The sequence below is a fragment of the Bombus flavifrons genome, chromosome 12 (genome assembly GCF_040668555.2).
Source record: "Bombus flavifrons isolate JBK064 chromosome 12, iyBomFlav1_principal, whole genome shotgun sequence".
Classification (NCBI taxonomy): Eukaryota; Metazoa; Arthropoda; class Insecta; order Hymenoptera; family Apidae; genus Bombus; species Bombus flavifrons.
Window position 1 is genome coordinate 4826847 of NC_138453.1, and position 18926 is coordinate 4845772.

At 33.2% G+C, this 18926-nt stretch overlaps 3 protein-coding genes and 1 long non-coding RNA gene across 10 annotated transcripts in view; 1 reads left to right on the forward strand and 3 right to left on the reverse strand.

Annotated features, from left to right (window-relative positions):
* Positions 1 to 68: 68 nt before the first annotated feature.
* Positions 69 to 2660, reverse strand: LOC138185548 (adenosine deaminase 2). The gene is made up of 4 exons (XM_069124567.1): positions 2356 to 2660; positions 1507 to 2098; positions 987 to 1310; positions 69 to 568 (listed from the first exon to the last, which is right to left on the reverse strand). Exons 1-4 carry the CDS (start codon positions 2561 to 2563, stop codon positions 181 to 183), a joined length of 1512 nt encoding a protein of 503 aa, XP_068980668.1. The 5' UTR covers positions 2564 to 2660; the 3' UTR covers positions 69 to 180.
* Positions 2661 to 4983: 2323 nt separating this feature from the next.
* Hydr2 (abhydrolase domain-containing protein 2) lies at positions 4984 to 16664 on the reverse strand. Of its 2 annotated transcripts, none has more exons than XM_069124467.1 (8): positions 16442 to 16664; positions 14847 to 15614; positions 9293 to 9465; positions 8258 to 8425; positions 7550 to 7736; positions 7246 to 7444; positions 7013 to 7163; positions 4984 to 6936 (listed from the first exon to the last, which is right to left on the reverse strand). In XM_069124467.1, exons 2-8 carry the CDS (start codon positions 14999 to 15001, stop codon positions 6767 to 6769), a joined length of 1203 nt encoding a protein of 400 aa, XP_068980568.1. In that variant the 5' UTR covers positions 15002 to 15614; positions 16442 to 16664; the 3' UTR covers positions 4984 to 6766. The 2 variants fall into 2 exon arrangements, with proteins under 2 accessions (XP_068980568.1, XP_068980567.1); XM_069124466.1 differs by having other exon boundaries at positions 14847 to 16207; positions 16349 to 16664.
* LOC138185487 (uncharacterized) lies at positions 9460 to 10589 on the forward strand. The gene is made up of 3 exons (XR_011174631.1): positions 9460 to 9687; positions 9774 to 9832; positions 10343 to 10589. It is a non-coding gene; the product is annotated as an uncharacterized LOC138185487 (long non-coding RNA).
* A 1090-nt stretch (positions 16665 to 17754) lies between the features above and the next one.
* The window catches only part of SMC5 (structural maintenance of chromosomes 5), a 30382-nt gene continuing 29210 nt past the window's right edge, over positions 17755 to 18926 (reverse strand). For 5 of the 6 annotated variants that reach the window (XM_069124453.1, XM_069124451.1, XM_069124450.1 and 2 more), the window contains 4 exons: positions 18677 to 18904; positions 18425 to 18604; positions 18269 to 18364; positions 17896 to 18190 (listed from right to left, as the gene is read on the reverse strand). In XM_069124453.1, the coding sequence (XP_068980554.1) occupies positions 18041 to 18190; positions 18269 to 18364; positions 18425 to 18604; positions 18677 to 18904 (654 nt within the window). In that variant the 3' untranslated portion in view covers positions 17896 to 18040. Of the gene's footprint in view, positions 17859 to 17895; positions 18191 to 18268; positions 18365 to 18424; positions 18605 to 18676; positions 18905 to 18926 lie in introns of those variants that run through there. The other variant, XR_011174625.1, reaches the window with a different exon arrangement.

Consider the following 18926-nt stretch of genomic DNA (forward strand, 5'->3'; position numbering starts at 1 on the left):
TCGAGGCGGTCATGCGTGAAAAATGAATTAACAGAATCGTTTAAATTGTATTTCAGTAACAAGAAGGATTATCTATTTCTTGCAAATTTTATTGAAAGAAAAATTAGTGTTGTGTTTTGTTTAATTATTTATAAATAGTTAATCAAATTCTTGTCATTCTTCGTTTATCCATTTGTGGTTTTAATAATTTTCAGATACTATGTCCTTGATGAATGTCTGCCATTTTCTTTCCCAAATATGTAACGCTTTCTGCATCTCAGAGTCATGCAGAGTACTATAGACAAGTGAGTTCCGTGCCAATTGTTTGAGACTTCTGAGATCAGCGTGCATCGACATGAGTGCCATAAAGCCTTCGTAAAAGTCGTAGCTGAGACCCTTTGCACCCCATAATCCAGGGTCATCGTTGGATATCACCATTGGATATCCTCCAGAGAACATCGGTCTAGCAGCGTGATTTCGGAGATCATCGACAAGTTTTAGAACTTGATTGGAGATCGGATTTACTTCAACAGCGATGTTCATTTTTCTGACGAGTTCCAGGAGGAAGGGATGAGAGGTCAGCGCGTATCTAGATAAAAATTATACAAAATGGAAATAAGAATTTCTGAAAGTTATGCTATAGATTGTCAATGTTTGAAAATTTTCTCTTTTATATTTGTAATCTTTCGCTTTTCTCTACAAACTGGATAAAATGATAAAATAAGCGATGAAGAATAGGTAAGATACCGTGCATATCTATTACTAGATTGGGGTTCTTCAATAGGGAAAGGACTTTCAAATTCCTCAGATATATCTCGAAATAAATAGTTCTTATCGAGATTTCATCGATATTTGTTTAATCTTCAGAGATATCCTAATCAATACGAAACGATTTATTACATGAAAAGTGTATATCTTTAGATACTAAGATGTCTAATTGCCTTGTTAATATATAGTCATTCATTAACAGCAATTATAAAATTTCGCTTAATATAAACTTTTCTTACCCGTGACCAATACGTTTGGTATTTAGTAAAATAGCATCGACGAGGTTTTCGTCGGTAGAAGCTCCCAACCAATTCGTTTCACCTGCGTGGAAGAAGAAAGTAATATTATGTCCTTCAGCGGTTTTCAATAAATCTACGAAATACTCAAGCGTGTGTCCCAAATCTTCCTGTCCGACCAGATCAAATCCAGCCACGAAATTAGGATACAGCATTTTTAATCTTTTCAAAGTTTTTATATAATATTCTGCTGTTTTATGATCAGCAGATCGCGCTGGGGCGTAGATCAATTTAGCTCCTATGAAGTCCGGATGTTTCTCCTTGAATCTACAGGTAGTAAAGTAATTTATTGGTAATTAGTCACAACCTCATTCTCTGTTTACTTAAGTTTTATCAAAGCGTTTGCTTTCTTTGAATGTTCCTTAGATAATCTTGATTTCTCGATTTAATCAAAATAAATAAAAAAATATCAACAGTATGATCGCTGCTACGTTTTCTATAAATAGGAAGAAAAATAAAGTACCTTTGAGTAAGATTTTCATAGATACCGACTACATCTTCTGGTTGGTACTGCGTGCCATCGAAATCGTACAAATTTGGCAAGGTGGATCTAAGCTCAAGATACATTATGTTATCTTCGTATAGCTCTTCCAAACCTTGGAGGAAATGATCCTCGTAAACAGGTTTGTACGTTAGTAAGGGGTTGATGAATGAGAATATGTTCGTAAACTTCTGCCACGCCTTGTTAACGTTTGGATAGGCAATCGCAGGATTGTCACACTCCATCGTCAACTTGCTCCTGATCATATCGCTCACCTGGCGGCCTCGTTTAGGGTCTTCGCGTACCTTCTTCAGAAGCTGCCAGTCGCATGATTTGTCAGGTACTCGGAAGAAGTGCAACCTAACGTCTCCTTTATCGATGCAGACGTACAAATTATCGCGGAATGTGATGTTATGATACAAGTAATTGAAATTAACGAGAGCAGTGTCGTGTGCATGTAGCACCGCTCCTTTGGGCATGCGACGAAGCAGTTGGAAGACCTTCGATCTCTCGATGTCCTTCTTCGCTTCGAGGAAGTTCCGTGCAGGGGCATACTGACTAGGATCCTTGAAACCTACGAGAATTTAATAGATCTATGAAACAATGGAGATAAAAAAAATGAGACGATAAAAGACCATTTCAATCCGCGTGACTTTCCCCCCGAAGACAATGAAAGTAAGAATGAAAATAAAGAAAAATGGATCAGCAGATGATTTTCATTGTCCAGTAGAGAAAGCTGAATAGAATTGAGGTTTTTATCTCGTCGCATAATCTATCAATCGAAGTATAAATGTTTCGAGACATTATGAACGTTTTAAACAGCAAACAAACCAGCATTCAATTCTTCTTTTTTTGCTTTCATTAGGACTTCGTTAGCGGCCTTTTCATCGTCGTTTAGAATCAAATTGGCGCCTATCATCAGTCGTTCTTCGTGCTTCAATATTTCGTTCCGGAGGATTGTGTAATTAACACGTGGAAAGGCGACATTCGCGGCCGCGTAGGCAAGCAATACTATGAATGGAAAAATGAATTCCTTCATGATCGTTGATCTATATCCGACGAATACTGCCCTGCTCAGCTGCACAGGAAAGCTAGAACCAGCGATCCGATCGCCTCGACTGTTTGCACTCTACTGGCTGATCTTTTCTACCAAGACGGTTCCTACTATCGGTAATAACTTCCACAGATGCGTTGAATATACAAGGCTGATGTTTGTTCAACTATCAGCTGTTTGCTTTTTCTTTTTGTCTAATTAACGTTGCATAAGCTAAAATTTGTAGCATAGGAATATTTGGGACTTAATTATAATTCAAAGCGTTGAGATAATCCAGAGACTTAAAACTTTTTTTTTTCTTCTTGAGATAAATTTTATGATATAATTTATCGATTAGTCCAAAAATTGGATATTTCTTTTAGACGGGGCGAGGAATTTGTTTACATACTGTTTCACTGTAATTAATGAAGCAAAAAGTATGTTTATTGCTCTTTTAATAATCATTCGATAACACTATATCGTGTGTATCCTTGAATTAAATTACACGCAGGGCGATGACTTCAAAATAGTTAATTATCCTTTTCGCTATAAATATCACGTAGAAAAGTATTCTTATATGCAAAATATTGTTCAATATACATGTGCAATATATGTAAGTACATGTTTAAGAAATACATTAATTATTGCACCATGTATAGCTAATACTATACAAATGATAAACTCAATTTCTCACAATCCAACAGTTTCAAAGTTACACATAAAATGCTAACACGAGGATTTGCCACACAAATTATTAAGCGTATACCTATCCGTGGAAACGATTTATTTTCAGTGCAGACAACTTATTTCGTTACAAATCGCAATCGACAGATTGTAAATGCTTAATTCGCCAAGCGAAAGTACAAACTGTTCGCAGCAACCTCGCAAGATCATTTAGCTTCGTTTAAGATTCCCTCTCTCGTTATCTTACTAATATATCAACGAGTTACACTGAGCACATATAAACAAAAAATATTTTTTTATAGGATCCACTAAAAATTATTATGAATTTTTATTATGAGGAAACCTCGTTCAGGTGATCAAAGAATCATGATAACAGAACATAACTTAAGGCACTCTCTATTGTAAGCACCTCGTGTTTACATAAATACTCAGCTGTCAATCACATTCTAAAATATACGTAATAGTTTCATATTCATTATTTACCCTTATTTATAAAGAGTTGTTAAATCAATTTGCTATGGAACGATTGTTGTATTGCAAATGGGACGTTATTAAAAATAATTGCCAAAATTTTGCGAAATCAATGTGCGCGTATGGTAATAAATTTTGTGGTTATTTACAATAATTTATTTGCTTCCATTCGCTCGATAGACGTATATTATAAATAGCTGAAAAACTACGACACATGCATGTCGTATACCAATGTGGTATAAACCCTCGTAGTTTTATTAGTACCAATATATACAAGGTTAAATATATTATTACGATTGCAAAATATATCGATAATAACAAAACGATGATTATTAAATATCTAACAATTATAATTGCACCCACGCTGAAGTTCTAGAAATAAATAACTCGTGATAAATAAGTCGTGATCGTGATATATAAGTAATTCTACACCTAAATTTTTCACTGCACGAACGTGGATCAGTAACATTATTGTCTTGTATTATTTCATGAAAATGCTCATAGACGATCGCAAACGATATTCGTAGAAAGTTAGAATACATTCAATTGTTCCAGACCGATATTTAGATGATTTACCTTAATATTATTAACGTTTAAGTTTGTGAAGGATATTATAATTGGACCAACATCTTTGTATCTTCTTGTCCTGAATATAAAGAACTGAAATTAAGATTATAGATTTTTATATTCGAAAATGTCAGTAATTTTATCTTGAGTATTCTTTTTATGCAAAATAATATAGTTTAATTATAATCAATCATATACTTGTAGAGCATAACTTCTTACTGTGTTAGTTACTTTGTCAGAAAAACAAGAAACAGGAGAAAAGTAGTAATATTCGATAAAACGCAAAATTTTTTTGCGTTTTATTTTAAATGCAATTTATGATATGCAAATTCATAAATTTCATTAGTATGAAAATGCATATGACATAAATAATTGACAAAAAGATGACGAACATATGCAATAGTTATAGAAAAAATATATTCTTTAATGTATGTGTTTCATGCCAATGGTGTTTACTATGCTGTCTTTGTCATAAATTATGTCTAAATTAACCCATCGAAGATACCGCAAGATTCGCGATTTATTTTCATGCGACCGATATTTTGCAATATATACTTACATTTCTAAATTGAATTAAGAATGAATCAAGTTTTTGTACATCTTTGAAACACATCTGGTTTGCGAAATTAATTAACGATATAAGTTCCTCAATTAGTTTGTCATCTTATTAATCTAGTACAGTGTGATATATTTTTCTATACAAAATCCAAAATCACAATTAGGATAAAAATATACCGTGTCAACAATATACGTAAAGAGATGCGATGTATAAAATGTCCGCATGGCGCTGTGGTCCGTACGGACTTTGGCTGCAGGGAACGAAACGGGAGTCCATACTCCGTACAGTGCACAGACGTTATCCCCAATGGGTTAATATCTGTCCCACATTATTGAAAGAAGATATGTAAATATAATGTTTCTGGGTTAAAGTTCGATAGCCCTTGTTTTTATTTTTTTTTATTTTTTTTTTTTTCATTATTCTTACGTAACGTAAGCATTCACTGAATTTACTTCGTCCCATGCAATTACCATATTTTTTGCTGTAATATATAGGACATCTCATTTGAGTTATTTACGTTCTATTTTTTTGTTAATGATATAGAAGAATGTCTAATATTTTTTTGCACCATTAACTGAGAATTTTGAAGAATTCATTCTAGAACATTTGCAAGATACATCTCAATCAGTCAGTGAAATAGAAAGTAGTAATATTTGCTCAAATATCAAATTTACTCGCCCAATGTATATGGAATCACATGAATTACTACTACGAACATTAAAAATGAACATTTCCTCTAACACGAGATATATCATTCAAGAAATATTATTCTTGTTTATGTTTGAGCATCTTTATTAGTTGCTAGGATAAAACTTCATGAAGATTGTACATGACACTCATTATGTAGACACAGAGAAATATTATAGATTGCTGCAACATCTAAAATACCAATTAAGAAAGAATTTTCAACTGTATAACAAAAATATCGTGTTATAAAAAATGAAAAGATAATGTTTCCCAAGGATTATTCAACCGCTTGCCTATTAGGATATGTAACAGTTGTCGATGTTTTACCATAAGAAGAATATAGATTTATAAATTGGGTCCGAAAATTCATCATGTTGCTTCGAAGATGCATCGAAGATGGATAAATGTATAAAAAATATACGTTAGATATGTTTATGTAAAGTAGCACGTCTGTTATTGTTATAAACAAACAACGAATATTTATATATAGTAATAGAATTATCTCAGATGTGTATATCATATGAAACGATCCATATACTTATAGTATGACGCACAAATAAATCCTGCAGTTTATTAATTCAAGTGATTCCATTATTGAGGGAACAAAGCTTTCTTTATTATGCATATTTTAGAAGTGTCGTGCTCAGTATCTTTGATAGAATTGTTGGCTTTCCAAAATCTACACATAAATTGATTCATTCCTTTTCTTTTTTTACAACTTATAAAAATTTAATCCGAATCCCTACTTTCAGTCAATCGAGCTTTTATTAATTTCTAACGCGGCTCCAGAGTCAACCGTCTCCAGCGTACAATTTTGTAATGACATCCTTTTATCAAGCTGACTTATCAAAGATCCCTGAGTATGAAGCGTCAATAGCCAAGATATCGAAAAAATATAAATTGACGTCGAAACGTTGTGCTACTATTGTAGAAACTTTCTTATCAATTCTTTCGAATCATGTTATCGAAACTATGTATACTTCTTCAGGACGATCTTAAGAAATATAATTTAAACTCAATTCGCATGCTCGAATTCGCGCTTGTAATGAACAGGATCCCAAAAATCTTGAAATCGTGTACACTTGATTTCACGCTTAACGTGTATCCGTTGTAATTTCTTGATGCTCGAATCAAGTTCGAATTTAAAATCTTTAAATAAGATCACAAATACGAGTTGTTGCTGCTTCACAGCTAAGAATGCATTACTCACAAAATAATGATGATAGTGAAATTAAATTACGTTAAGAGGCTTTCAATAATTTATCCGCTTGTGCTAATGTGAGAGACCCTACGAGAGAGACCAGTGTACGGTCTAGCCATGTTATGGGGTTTGGATACAGGAGACCACCTTCATAAAATCCCAAATGTCCGCCGTGAGCCAGTTCCACATACAACGTGTTTGGACGAGTTCCTGAAACAGAAAAATGATACAAAATGTTTATGAAACTGTAATGAGTTATAAATGCATAATGATTCCTAGTACACACTGGCATGTTCCTTGATAGGTTCCAGTAACATCTCAGGTACAATGGGATCATCCAATGCATTGATGAATACCATAGGTGTCGTAATGTTATCTAAATAGAACAAGGAGCTACTCCACTTGTACATTTCTTTCACGGATCTAAAGTTATGGAGCTGTACAATAATTAAAATACAAATTAATATAACTGAAACATAAATTGATATTTAATAATATTTATGTTAAGAAATATTTTACTTTTCTAGTGTATGCTTCATCAAGTTCCGGTAAAGTTGCAGCAGAGATGATATCCCATTCGTTTAGATTATACTTTTGTTTAACTTCCTCAGATAACAAGATATTTTTATGTTTAAGTATAATATTCTTCACAGATTCTGTCATTATATACAGGTAGAAACGTCGAAAATTCTGCCAGTTAAGTAGGAACTTTGTACCTCTATACATAAATTGAATAGAAAGCAAAAAGTCTATGAGTAAATCACTTTTTACAGTCATCATTTTTCGTAAGGAATTTATTTATGAAAAAATGATATGTACTTACTCGATGGCATTATACCCTTGGCAAATAGATATGCCACCAATTATATTGGATAACTTATTCGATCTTCGTTCTCCTAAGTACTTGGTCACAAGATTACCGCCCAAGCTAAAGCCAATGCAAATTATTTTTGTATTCGGATGCTTCTCCATCAAACTTTGTAGCATCGTGTGATAATCATCGGTGTGACCTGTAATACGCAAATCGAGCCAAACGTCAATCAGGAATTCAATTAACACCATCTTGATTAAACCTCTTGAGATCCTTAAGGCTCTCACAAAGTAGGCTCTATTAATATATATCATTCAAGACAACCGCACAAAAATAATGTTCTTCTAGAAATTACTGGAAGTTATACTAGACAACTTTTTCGGAAGATAGAAAAAAAATTCTCTGCATCGTTCTCTTTTTCTGTAATATTTTCATCGATTAACAGATCAATAAAACAATATAATTCATAATCAACAATGATACGCGTAAGAATACAAATCAAATAAGTTACAATTGATTCTTTCTTCAGTAATAAAGATAACAATAAATAGAAAAAATAATAAAATTGAACACAGATAAATAAAAGTCAACATAAAAAATATTCCAAGGTCGAAATGCACGTAAATAATGATTAGAGCGTAAAGTCGTTACTTTTGCTTGGTAATATTGTAAACGTACTAGTATTTCCATAATAATATGCTATTGCGTATGTATACGTACCGTACGTAAAAATTCGCGGTGCAGTGATCTTGACACTAGAAAGGACTCCAACGTGATTAAGTACTGCACATCGATACCCATGGCACTGTGCAAAATGTACGAAAGTTCTGATATAAACACTTTCGGAACTATTACAAATCCCAGGACAGATGGCAATTGTTACATCATCTGTAGTAAAATAAAATATAAAATATTATATCGATTTGATATACATGCAGAGCACAGAGGTTCATTCTTATTCCTAAAACAAATTAATATTTTCCTTCCTTTGGATGCAAGCCAAAGACTCTTCAAATATTTTAATGACTCATTAACATGTCGATATTGTTATACCAACAGATATCTGTTCATAAGCTTAATATGTATGCTAAATATTGACATTATTCATTGTAATTATATTCAAAGAATACCATGATGTAGAATATCATGTATCTATGCTTGGATAGATATATGTATATCGTATAGATATACGTATAGATTGCTTCACTCGACCATTAAACTTCATTACTTTTATTAAGCTTCCTTATCTTTTTACCAAGAAACGTTAACTTCAATTATATCGCAAGTTTATCAGTTATAACACGCTTCAAAATCGCGAAAACTATTTAATCTACACCGTGTTATAGCAAACTATCTGGTCAAGGTTTCTTTAATCTTCAATTGGTACGATAGAATCAAAATGATTTGCATTCCTATAGGGGACTGTATTGATTCGTAGGCTATCCTTTGTTTCAGACATAGCGCTTTCAATCTTTAATCTTTATTGAACTTTATTCTGCAAGTGTGAGAGTTGAATGATCAAAGAAAGTCAAAGTCGAAGTTACGCTAGTTAAAACTCAATCATCAAAACAAATAATCGAACTGTATTCTACTGCTTCATTACATCACTCTACGGATGCATACGTCCATATTCAACATAAGATAAGCGAAGAGAACTAGCAAATTACACAGTTTCTTTCAGTTGCAACCAATAGAACTTCAATATGAATTTTTCATAGTATCTTCTTATGATTCAAGATTTTCAATGAAACAGACCTTCGTAGTCGTTAGTTAGTGGTTGATAAAGATCGTAAGTGAGAGTGGTCTCATCCGGAAGTCCTATGTACACTCGTTCTCCAATCGGCCAAGGGCAACGGACGCGACCAATAATACTGTGAACGATAGTCTGTACATGGCCACTGAAACCCCATAGCCTTGTTGGTTTGTACCTGAAATACATAAACGAGCGTGATGTAATATTTTTATCATTGAAACATATCACGAACGGCGACTTCACCTAGTTTCCAAGCAAACAAATCTTACACAAGATGCATTTTCAATTTCGCGATACGATTTACATCTCGAAGGCGCTTGGAATACAATCGAAGTTCATAAGTAGAGAGTTGACAAACGATTTACATCTCAAAGCTACTTCCGATGAAGTTACAAACGTACATAGAGCATTGTCATTTCCCTTGTTATTGTGTAATGATATTATCCGATATTTACTTATAATTCATCTCTTCTAAATTTGCAGTTTACCAGTTTATAGTTCGTAGTATCACGAGGAAACAGAGAATATTTAGAAATCAAGTAGTAAGTAAAAGCAAAACACGCAGTTATAATACTTGGTAGATCTTTATTTAATCTATTTTGTATTCAATTTGAGGAAAATTGTCGCATGCATGGACAGTCTAGTCATAAACCACTACTTCCCTGCGGTATCAACAAACTTAAGCAGCTTTTATGTCTTAAGAATTTAAGTAGTTTTCGAAACGTGAAAAATCGTAAGCAAAAGTAAAACTGAGAAAACTACTAATCACTGTAGCAAAAGATGAAAAATAGGTCACGGTGGTAATTCGAAAGCAGTCATAAACTATTTTAGGGATAAGTATATGCGGCTAATAACCAAGCGTAAAATTTCTTCCACACTTTGTACATCTCTGACTTACTAACCCGTGCAACTCAATTTCTTTTTCGACTCGTTGATCTGGATCTATGGTATACTATGTGCACGCAGACTCGTGTTTAATTTATTCTTCAATTCTACCAGGCCAGGAAACAACCATTCAACGCGCGTGAAAGTGTGTTTCTCTTCTTTCGTAGCAATTCTACGCAATTTTTACAGGGAGTAAAAGCGAAGTTAAACGTGACAGCGAAACATTAAACTTCTTCGTTGCAACGTACAAAGAAAGAATCGCTAGTGGATCAGTGGAGCATATACGAAGCCGTAAAAATTACTGGCATCAAGCAGTCAGTACTCGTGGAAAATATAACCTGGTCCGTTAATGGCACGGCAAAGAAGATCGCGGTTATTACTTTCCTGTGGAAAGGTTTCCTTAGGGGTATCGTAGCCTGAATGCCTACGTTTTTCACCCAGGTATTAAATAAACTGTACTATGACGCTATTCAAACGAGGACAATGACTGTTTTAGAGGAATTATTTACGACCTTACGAACCAAAGTAGATCAGATGTAAAATTTTACACCGATTTCTACTTATTTCAGTGGATAATGTACTATCCATTTGAGGAAAGATAAAGGCCACGTTCTTTGTGAACGCCCAATTGCTGCGAACATAAGGAAAATTTTACAGGTTCGACATTCCATTTTAATTACTTCTTCGCTAATAAGATACGTGCGAAGCATTCTTCGATATTAACACGTCATAAGTATGTGTTGTACCGTCGGTGGAAGAGATATGTATAATCCTTATGATGAAATCATCAAAGTTTGCTTGTATGATTCAACAACCGAAATAGCCATCGGTGACATATAAAGGAATATATTGAGTGCAGGATATTTTCTAGAATTATATCATTAAATTCAGGATTCTTCCTTTCTTTGCAATATACTTGAAAAAATTGTTTACAGTATACAGTTTGGTAAATTGGGATTCTAGAAATACAGGATTTTCTACTTTTCACTTGATGCATATATATTACAAAGAAATCTCATATGCCAATCATATAAATGACTTCTGCAGACCGAGATTCCAGCTACTAACTACGTACATATACGTGCGACTAGATCAACGTGTGTCACCATGTAACGTATTAATTTACAATCTCGTCGTATCTCTTCGACCAACAGTAAGTACGTCAAGACCAGGTATTTTTCTTCTTTCTTTACGAGTTAGTGTAGTTTAAAATTTCCTATCGTTTAATTAGAAGCACAATAATAATGGTGCTGGAAAGTAGCATTACTCATAAAGATAATCATTGTTGACAAATCAAAGATACAACGAGCAAAAATCATTCTACGATTAAAGTATCGCGACTTTCTGTTGCGTGTTGAGGCAAATGAAATTCAGAATGTCACGCAACAAAGTAAAATTTCGCTGTCGCGCACAGATTGATCGAAGAAAAAGGTGAAATTCTCTTCGTCCCTTTTAAATTATGAATATGCATTCGTGAAGTGTTTCAAGTCTCCTGCGATTAAATAAATAGAATTATGTATTTACGATTTAACGAGATTGCTCTTGAGATATATTTTTCTTTACTATAAGAATTCTTTTTAGCAAGTGGTCGCAAACAATCAGTGACAGAGAGGGCTTTTATGATTCACACGAATGTAATTAATAAGACAGGTCGTTAAATTTTTAATTAGAAGCTGGACGGCCGTTAATGGAAGGAATTATACGTTTCTCACTATCAATCTTCTCCTCGTACTCGTATGTAAAGAAGTTACGTTTTACATACATATGTACGTTTTACAACATTTGCTGCTGCTTGCAGTCACGGCCAGCGTATAATCGATCAAAGGCGGGTATTAAGTTCGCTTTTTATTTTTTTATGTGTTACGATAACGATTCGTGCGACAGGTTGTTACATATCAAAATCGAGCGATAAATGTAGACTGTTTATTCGCGGGAAAACGTATCACGAAAACCACATCTTATCGTTTTGAAAGATTTCTTTTCGATTTAAGATTGTCGAAAAGTGAACATCCTTTTCTACCAACTAAAATTTCTTCCTAACGTTACGCCATCATTTTTCATCGAAGGAGGTTCATCTAAAAAATTACAAGAAAGAGATAAGACAAAGAATTTGTCACAATTTTTTAATTAAAAGAAATAACTTCACCGAGTGCAAAAGTTTAAATATCCAACGCAGAAAGTTGACGATTATCCACAATATTTATAACTTATACGTACAAGGATTTTATTGAAATTGGAGTGTAACAATAGTCGTTAAATCCACATAACCAAAAACAAATTGTGCAATAGTAATTGAGAATTCAGTATGTACACGATTCGGTTTGCAGGAGAGGGAAGGGGCTGAGAGGATCGAGGTAATTATCAATTTCCTGTCTATCTTTCGGAAATTAACTCGTTCAATCAGGGTTCGATCACTGGAACGACTTTCGATCGTCATGATGTGAAACTCTGCCATTGAAGATGATTCCATAGTATGTAAATGCATACCATTACGAAAAGGGATTTCGTTCTACAAAAGTAAAAGTACATTGTTAAGAAACGCGATCACTCGATAAAGTGAAGGAAGTCTCTCTGTGCAAATGCGTCGGTTAAATAGCTGATTATTAGTCAACGTCGGCTTTTTTGGAATCGAAGATATCACGGAAAGCATTTGCATCCGCAATCAGAAAAATATGAAACCAATGCAGTCTTTGGTGAGTGTCATATCACGAAGTTCTAAAAATACATATGTAAATATATGAAATTTTTTTTTCTTCTTGGAATTAATGAGGTCGCGATTACATGAAAAATTACGTTTTTTCTTGCACGCTACAATCTGTGGTTTAAGTCTTTCGTAGAACATAAGAAATAAGTCTGCTAACGTATATAACAATACGATTCTACTAATAATAAAATGGAACAGAGGAATCGCTCTTTTTTTCAGTTTCTTGAACTGAACCATTTAAGAGATCTTCCACTGTTGTAATTATCTCCTGTTTATTACACGTAATCTTCTTTCAGAAATATTGATATTTAAAAAGCGTCTTGATACAAATATTTTCAAGATTTCTTTAATATCTAAAATCGATTTACGGTAAAATACGTAGAAAGTTATGCATAAATCTCATGCAATGATAACTCGTTGAACGTTCAACTTGCTCTGATACGTCCGTTTCGGTGAATCATTTTTTTTCAGAAAAGAACTGCTACATTTTTCCAGCGAGCTCATGTTTGGATATACAAGTGAGCAGTTCAACTTGCATGCGCCTTCTTTATTTTAATCGAGAACATGATCGATGAATTATCGGTTCCTTGAAAATTTCGATATGAACCGTAATTTAAATTATTTTCTTTACAGATACGGTCGTTGGATTATTCCACTCTTTGTCTGTGTAATTCCAAAGACATTTGTATTAATAAAACGACGCTTTAAGTACGACTTGCTTTAATTTCAGATAAGCTCTCAACAACAATGTGTAGCGTTCGTTGCAATGTTCTGATAAATGTGATGCAAACATACTTAAGCCATTTATCCAGTGAGGTCATAGCCAAGAGCAGAACAAGGAATTATGCAATACTAAAAATGATAGAACAATGCTAACGATTGCAATATCTTCATCCTTTTCCAAATTATATCATCTCGATTCGATTTATCTGCTTTACCTCTTCTCACGACAATTTTGTCCAAAGTTTCAATGAGATTTATTCAGGATGAAATTTTAATTTTACATGTATTTTGATTTGTAAATATCTAACAAGGTGAGATACTTCTCCGGATAAATGTTACAGTAATTTTAAATCACTGATTATAGCGACACAAATGTATACGATGTATAAGCAATTATTTTATCTAGAAAGATTATTTTTAAAACGCACACTACTTTGAAGGAACTGGTTAAAGTTAATACAGCTTGCACAAAGAAATTGAAGTAAATTACTAAACTTTTTTTTCTTGTATTTCCATTTTTGTGAATGAGAACATATTTTATGTTCAGGAGGTGTATTTAACAATATAAAGTTACTAAAACTTATTTATGCTTTTCTTACAGGTGTTTATGGATATTTTTGCACACTCGTATTTTTGTAAATTTAATTTACAAAATGGAAGTTAGATAGAAAAAATACATAAATATTTGCAATTTTCTAATAAAATAATAAATGACAAACTGTACGAGTGACACGTACTAGTTTACTATCTATATTATATAGATTACAAAATATGTAAAATATAGATATTATCAGAGGAATGTGACCGTGGTACAACGGGGTTGACATTAAGTTTTCTATAACGCGTATTAAGTGATGTAATTAAGTAAATTGAGAGGGTCATTGTCTATTAGTGAAAACTAGATCAGGCCCGTGCTAAACGATTAAAATAAAACTTACCATTCAATCGTGCCTGGTAAATTTCGCGAATTTTCGGGCTTATCGATCGATAAATCGTATTCGAGACATTTCGTTATCGAGAATTTATCAAGTATAAATCTGATTAAAAAATAAAGGGTCCATTGTATAAAATTTGTCACGTGTGATTACTTATTTGTATGCACGCAAGAAAAATATCCGGCGTACCGAGCTAACCTAACCTCACTTTCTCCCATGAACATTATGCAGCGAGATTCAGAACCTGGAGTTTTGCTAGTAATGAAATAATTGATGAAATAAAAAAAGAAAGATTGTTGGAAAACTTACGGTTCTGTGATGACAGGAGCGATTTTAAGGATCGTCGTTAGGAATGACTGATCTTGACAGACGATCAATGGCTTCTGCGGTGCACTGTTTACGTTTAATATCCTGAACAGGATACACAGGATCACGGCGAACACGGCTAACAGCGCCGTGGACATGTTTCTCCGTTGCTTATGCCACAAAAATTCGATTTCTTCCTTTTTACGTTCCACGCCAATACCGAATGGATATTGACGTACGAAAAGGAATGTTTAAGTTGATTGGTTGCTCCCTTGTGCAATGATATATGTATATGTATGTATGCTGGAGGACTACGAAGGACCTTCGGTCACTACTGAGTCGGCGATGCACAAAATACGTGATACTCGTCGCGAAGACTGTATGCGACTGTATTCCGCGTTTGTTTTACCGGCACTTGACGGTCGATTTGCGCGTGCCTATCAATATACATATGTACACATAGTTAAGTTCACGGAACCTCCATCTGTCCGCGTCGGTCGAAACTTCGATTCGGATTATGGGAGACAGAGCCAAAAGTCAGACCCAGCTAGATAGACGATTCCAAAACACAAGTTAAATTTTCAGATGATTCTGCTTATATATATGTACATAGGTACACGGTCAGAGTTGTGTCTCGAATGCCTGCGAATCGCAGCTGGTTCGTGGCGCTAGTTCGCATTCGCTGTTATTTAGAATCCCACTAGCGTTATGGCACTACTTTCCTCTCTTTTTTTTCTCCTCTCAAAAAGTTACGCGTAATAATTTTTTAAACTATATTGTTAAATGTACAGGTACAAGGTAGAAATTGGCTTTAAATTTTTGCATGTAATATTTACCCATAAATTTTAATGTTGGCTATAACTGAAGAGTTTAAACAAAAAATGATGTCAAGTATCCAGAGAGCAAAAGATATCTTTCTTCATGGAAAAGAATGTAAATTGTTGTAAGTGCTAGAATAAGTGAATTTAGTACCTAGGGCTATTATTAGGAACAACTAAAATCATGTACAGTATAAAAAAAAAATATTTGCACATCACTATATTTGTAATATAGTATTTACATACTAATTAGTTAGGTTCAAGTATATTAAATTTTGTACCATTTAGTAGTACTTTTATAGGATTTTAAAAATTTGATACTATGAAATTGAAATACGGAACCTGATAATTTATCGTTTTATTGGAAAATAAGGGTATGTGCGAATACTTTTTATAGTCACTATATATCAACTTTAAACCAATATTTTTTATTTACATTGAGAATCTTCACTTCCATCATTTGCCACTTCAACCCTATAATTCAATGCCAACAAAAATTGTTACGAGTATAATTTACTGAATTATGGTATGTTGAAATTAAAATTACTATACGTAAGTGGTGAAATCGCGAAAAAATTGTATTTCATAGTACGATCTTTCTCTTTGAAAGAAGCAATTTTGTTTTATTATTTTTATTAATTGAGTGTGTGTATCTAATTCCATCATTTTATATCTGATGATGTTTACCTTATCTTATAGTTTTCACTTTGAAATATTTCACTGTAACGAACAATAAATGTCCCCACAATTACTATATAATTAAATTTTTATATTTCTCACACATGAATAATGGAAAGCGACTATACTTTGATAAGGACGTCCGTACATTGTCCCTTTACGGCAAAACAATTCTATTCGCGTTTTCGAAGCACGGTCGAATCTTTTTCGAGGCTGCGAACGATTCACGAAGGTAATCGCGAAATATCGTGTCACTGACCCGTTATATTATTTGAGAACACTATAGGAATTCTTGGGCCACAGTTAAGGTTAAGGTCAAGGTTGTTCGGTCTATTAGCTGGATCGATACTTCGATAATTAATCGATGCGGAAACGATTTCTATTTTACGGGTCGATGTCACAAAATGCGATTGTTGCACAGTTTTAAAAATCGCGTTGTGCAGAGTGGTTGGTTTTGCAGCTTCGTATCTTAAAATATTTTTAATAATTATTAACGCAGTGACTGCCACGCGAGTTTTATGCATGTATCTTACCCTGGGAGCCACAATAAATTGAGATATACTATACTATAACATTTAATTTTTGTAAAATATATTACATTTGCTGATTTTTGTTGATAATGTCATCTAAATCATTCACATCTTTGAAAATACTTTAGCCTATGAAAGTTATCTTATTTTAATCAGTTTACAAAATATAATAAAACGTGAATAATTTGTTACTTCAATTTGTTTAACTGTCCATAAGTGTATCTTTTATATATGATATATCAAATGTTTTTGAAAAAATGAATGAAGATTGATGATTAACAGATACTATCAAGTGATACTTGAGGTAGTTCAAAATGAGTGCATGACACTCCCATAATTGAAAAATTCATTGAAAAACCAATACTTTGAATTTTAATTTGCTTCCAACGGAAATATTATGCGATATAACTGATAAACGATCGCACGTACTCTTTTACGTCGTAATTCTCAGATATTTGAAATACATCGTTGCAAAACATTTGAAATTATCGATGTGTGTATGTGTCTGTGTCATAGCAACCATTATTGAAATAACCGCGTATCTAGTAACGATTTACATATAGGATGATATAACAACTCGGCGATGTTTCTCGTCATTAGGATGCTTACAAATGATGTAGAATTTCATGTTGTAATTTGAATCATCTTTTACAAAACTACTTGTATTAATTCATCCAATTGAAGGGTAAGATGCGAGGAAAGAGTAAAAAGAAAATGGCCAAAAATAATGGCAAGAATGAAAAGAAGGGTAGAAACGGCAAGCACAGCAAAAACAATGGTGGTAAAAATAAGGGAACAAAAAGATCAAGAAAGAGTGGAGGAAGGGCAAAATTTACTATGGATATCTTTAATGAAGAGGTCATGGAAAATGCTTATTATACTTGCCATAATATTATGGATGTATTGAAGTGTAGAGGATTCCCTTGGCCTGAAGCACAAAAGAAGAAAAAGAAGAAGAAGAAGAAGGGGAGGAAGTGAATAATAATCACCTAAAATGACCAGATATTTGTATGATAAGGTATCAATGAAATATATATATATTTTTTTTCATAGAATTCACTCACGTTTTAAATATTCGGAAAAATATATCTATAATACTCTGTGTAACTACATTTTCGACGTAAACATTATAATATGTGTAGTATTTAGACATAACAAAATATTTTAATCGTCAATCGTCATCCGTACATTCTCTTTCCATTGCTCCAACAATGAATTCACAATACTTTTCTGTATCAAATTCTGTATGATTAATCATGAACGCTCCATTGAACACACAATGGACTGTCACTGTCTCTGAATATTGTAAATCCGGTAGTAACTAGATAAAAATAAATATAATATCGTTATTAGATCAATTATTTGTATAATTGTATAGAGAATGATTAATATACACTACCTTTGGTGTGAGTAAAAAATACTGAGAACTATTTGCTCGTCCAGTCATTTTCACAAGCAAATTAAATACTCTTCTTTCATTTACAGCATCCATGCCCTGTGATGAAACAGAAATGTTAGAATAAAACGCTTATTGTATAAAATTCAATAAGAATACCTGATTAATTTCATCAACACAGCGAAATGGTACTCTTGACATTTCCTGAAGTGCAATCATATAAATAGCAGTAGTTACAGCTCTTTCTCCACCACTTTGATGATATCTTGTTAATTCTTGTAATTGGTCGGTATTTCTGAATTTTACTCTAATCTTGAGACCATACTGATCAAATTCCATCTGTAAGCATTGAGATCTTTCTAAGTTCTCAAATAATAAGTATATCATCTATTTTATTTAATGGTAACTTACATGATTCTCTGGTTGTGCCAATACAACCTCACCAGCACAATCCATTGCTGAGAAATACATACTGAAATTAGAATTAATTTTTTCAATGGTTTGTGATAAAGGCGTTAACCATTCTTTTCGTAAGGATTCTATATTTTGTGTAGTTTTTTGTAATTCTTGTGTTTTACTCTGAATCGAATCTTTTAATTGGTTTATATTTTGTTCTACTTGCTCATATTCTTGTAATATCTGAAATTAAAGTGTATAATCA

Coding starts and splice junctions, on each gene's coding strand:
- LOC138185548 (XM_069124567.1), bottom strand. CDS start 2,563: ATGAAGGAATTCATTTTTCCATTCATAGTATTGCTTGCCTACGCGGCC. Junction 1,311..1,506: donor TATGAAAATCTTACTCAAAG/GTACTTTATTTT, acceptor TACTACCTGTAG/ATTCAAGGAGAAACATCCGG. Junction 569..986: donor ACCAAACGTATTGGTCACGG/GTAAGAAAAGTT, acceptor ATTTTTATCTAG/ATACGCGCTGACCTCTCATC.
- Hydr2 (XM_069124467.1), bottom strand. CDS start 15,001: ATGTCCACGGCGCTGTTAGCCGTGTTCGCCGTGATCCTGTGTATCCTG. Junction 8,426..9,292: donor ACTAACTAACGACTACGAAG/GTCTGTTTCATT, acceptor ATTTTACTACAG/ATGATGTAACAATTGCCATC. Junction 7,737..8,257: donor ACCGCGAATTTTTACGTACG/GTACGTATACAT, acceptor TGCGTATTACAG/GTCACACCGATGATTATCAC.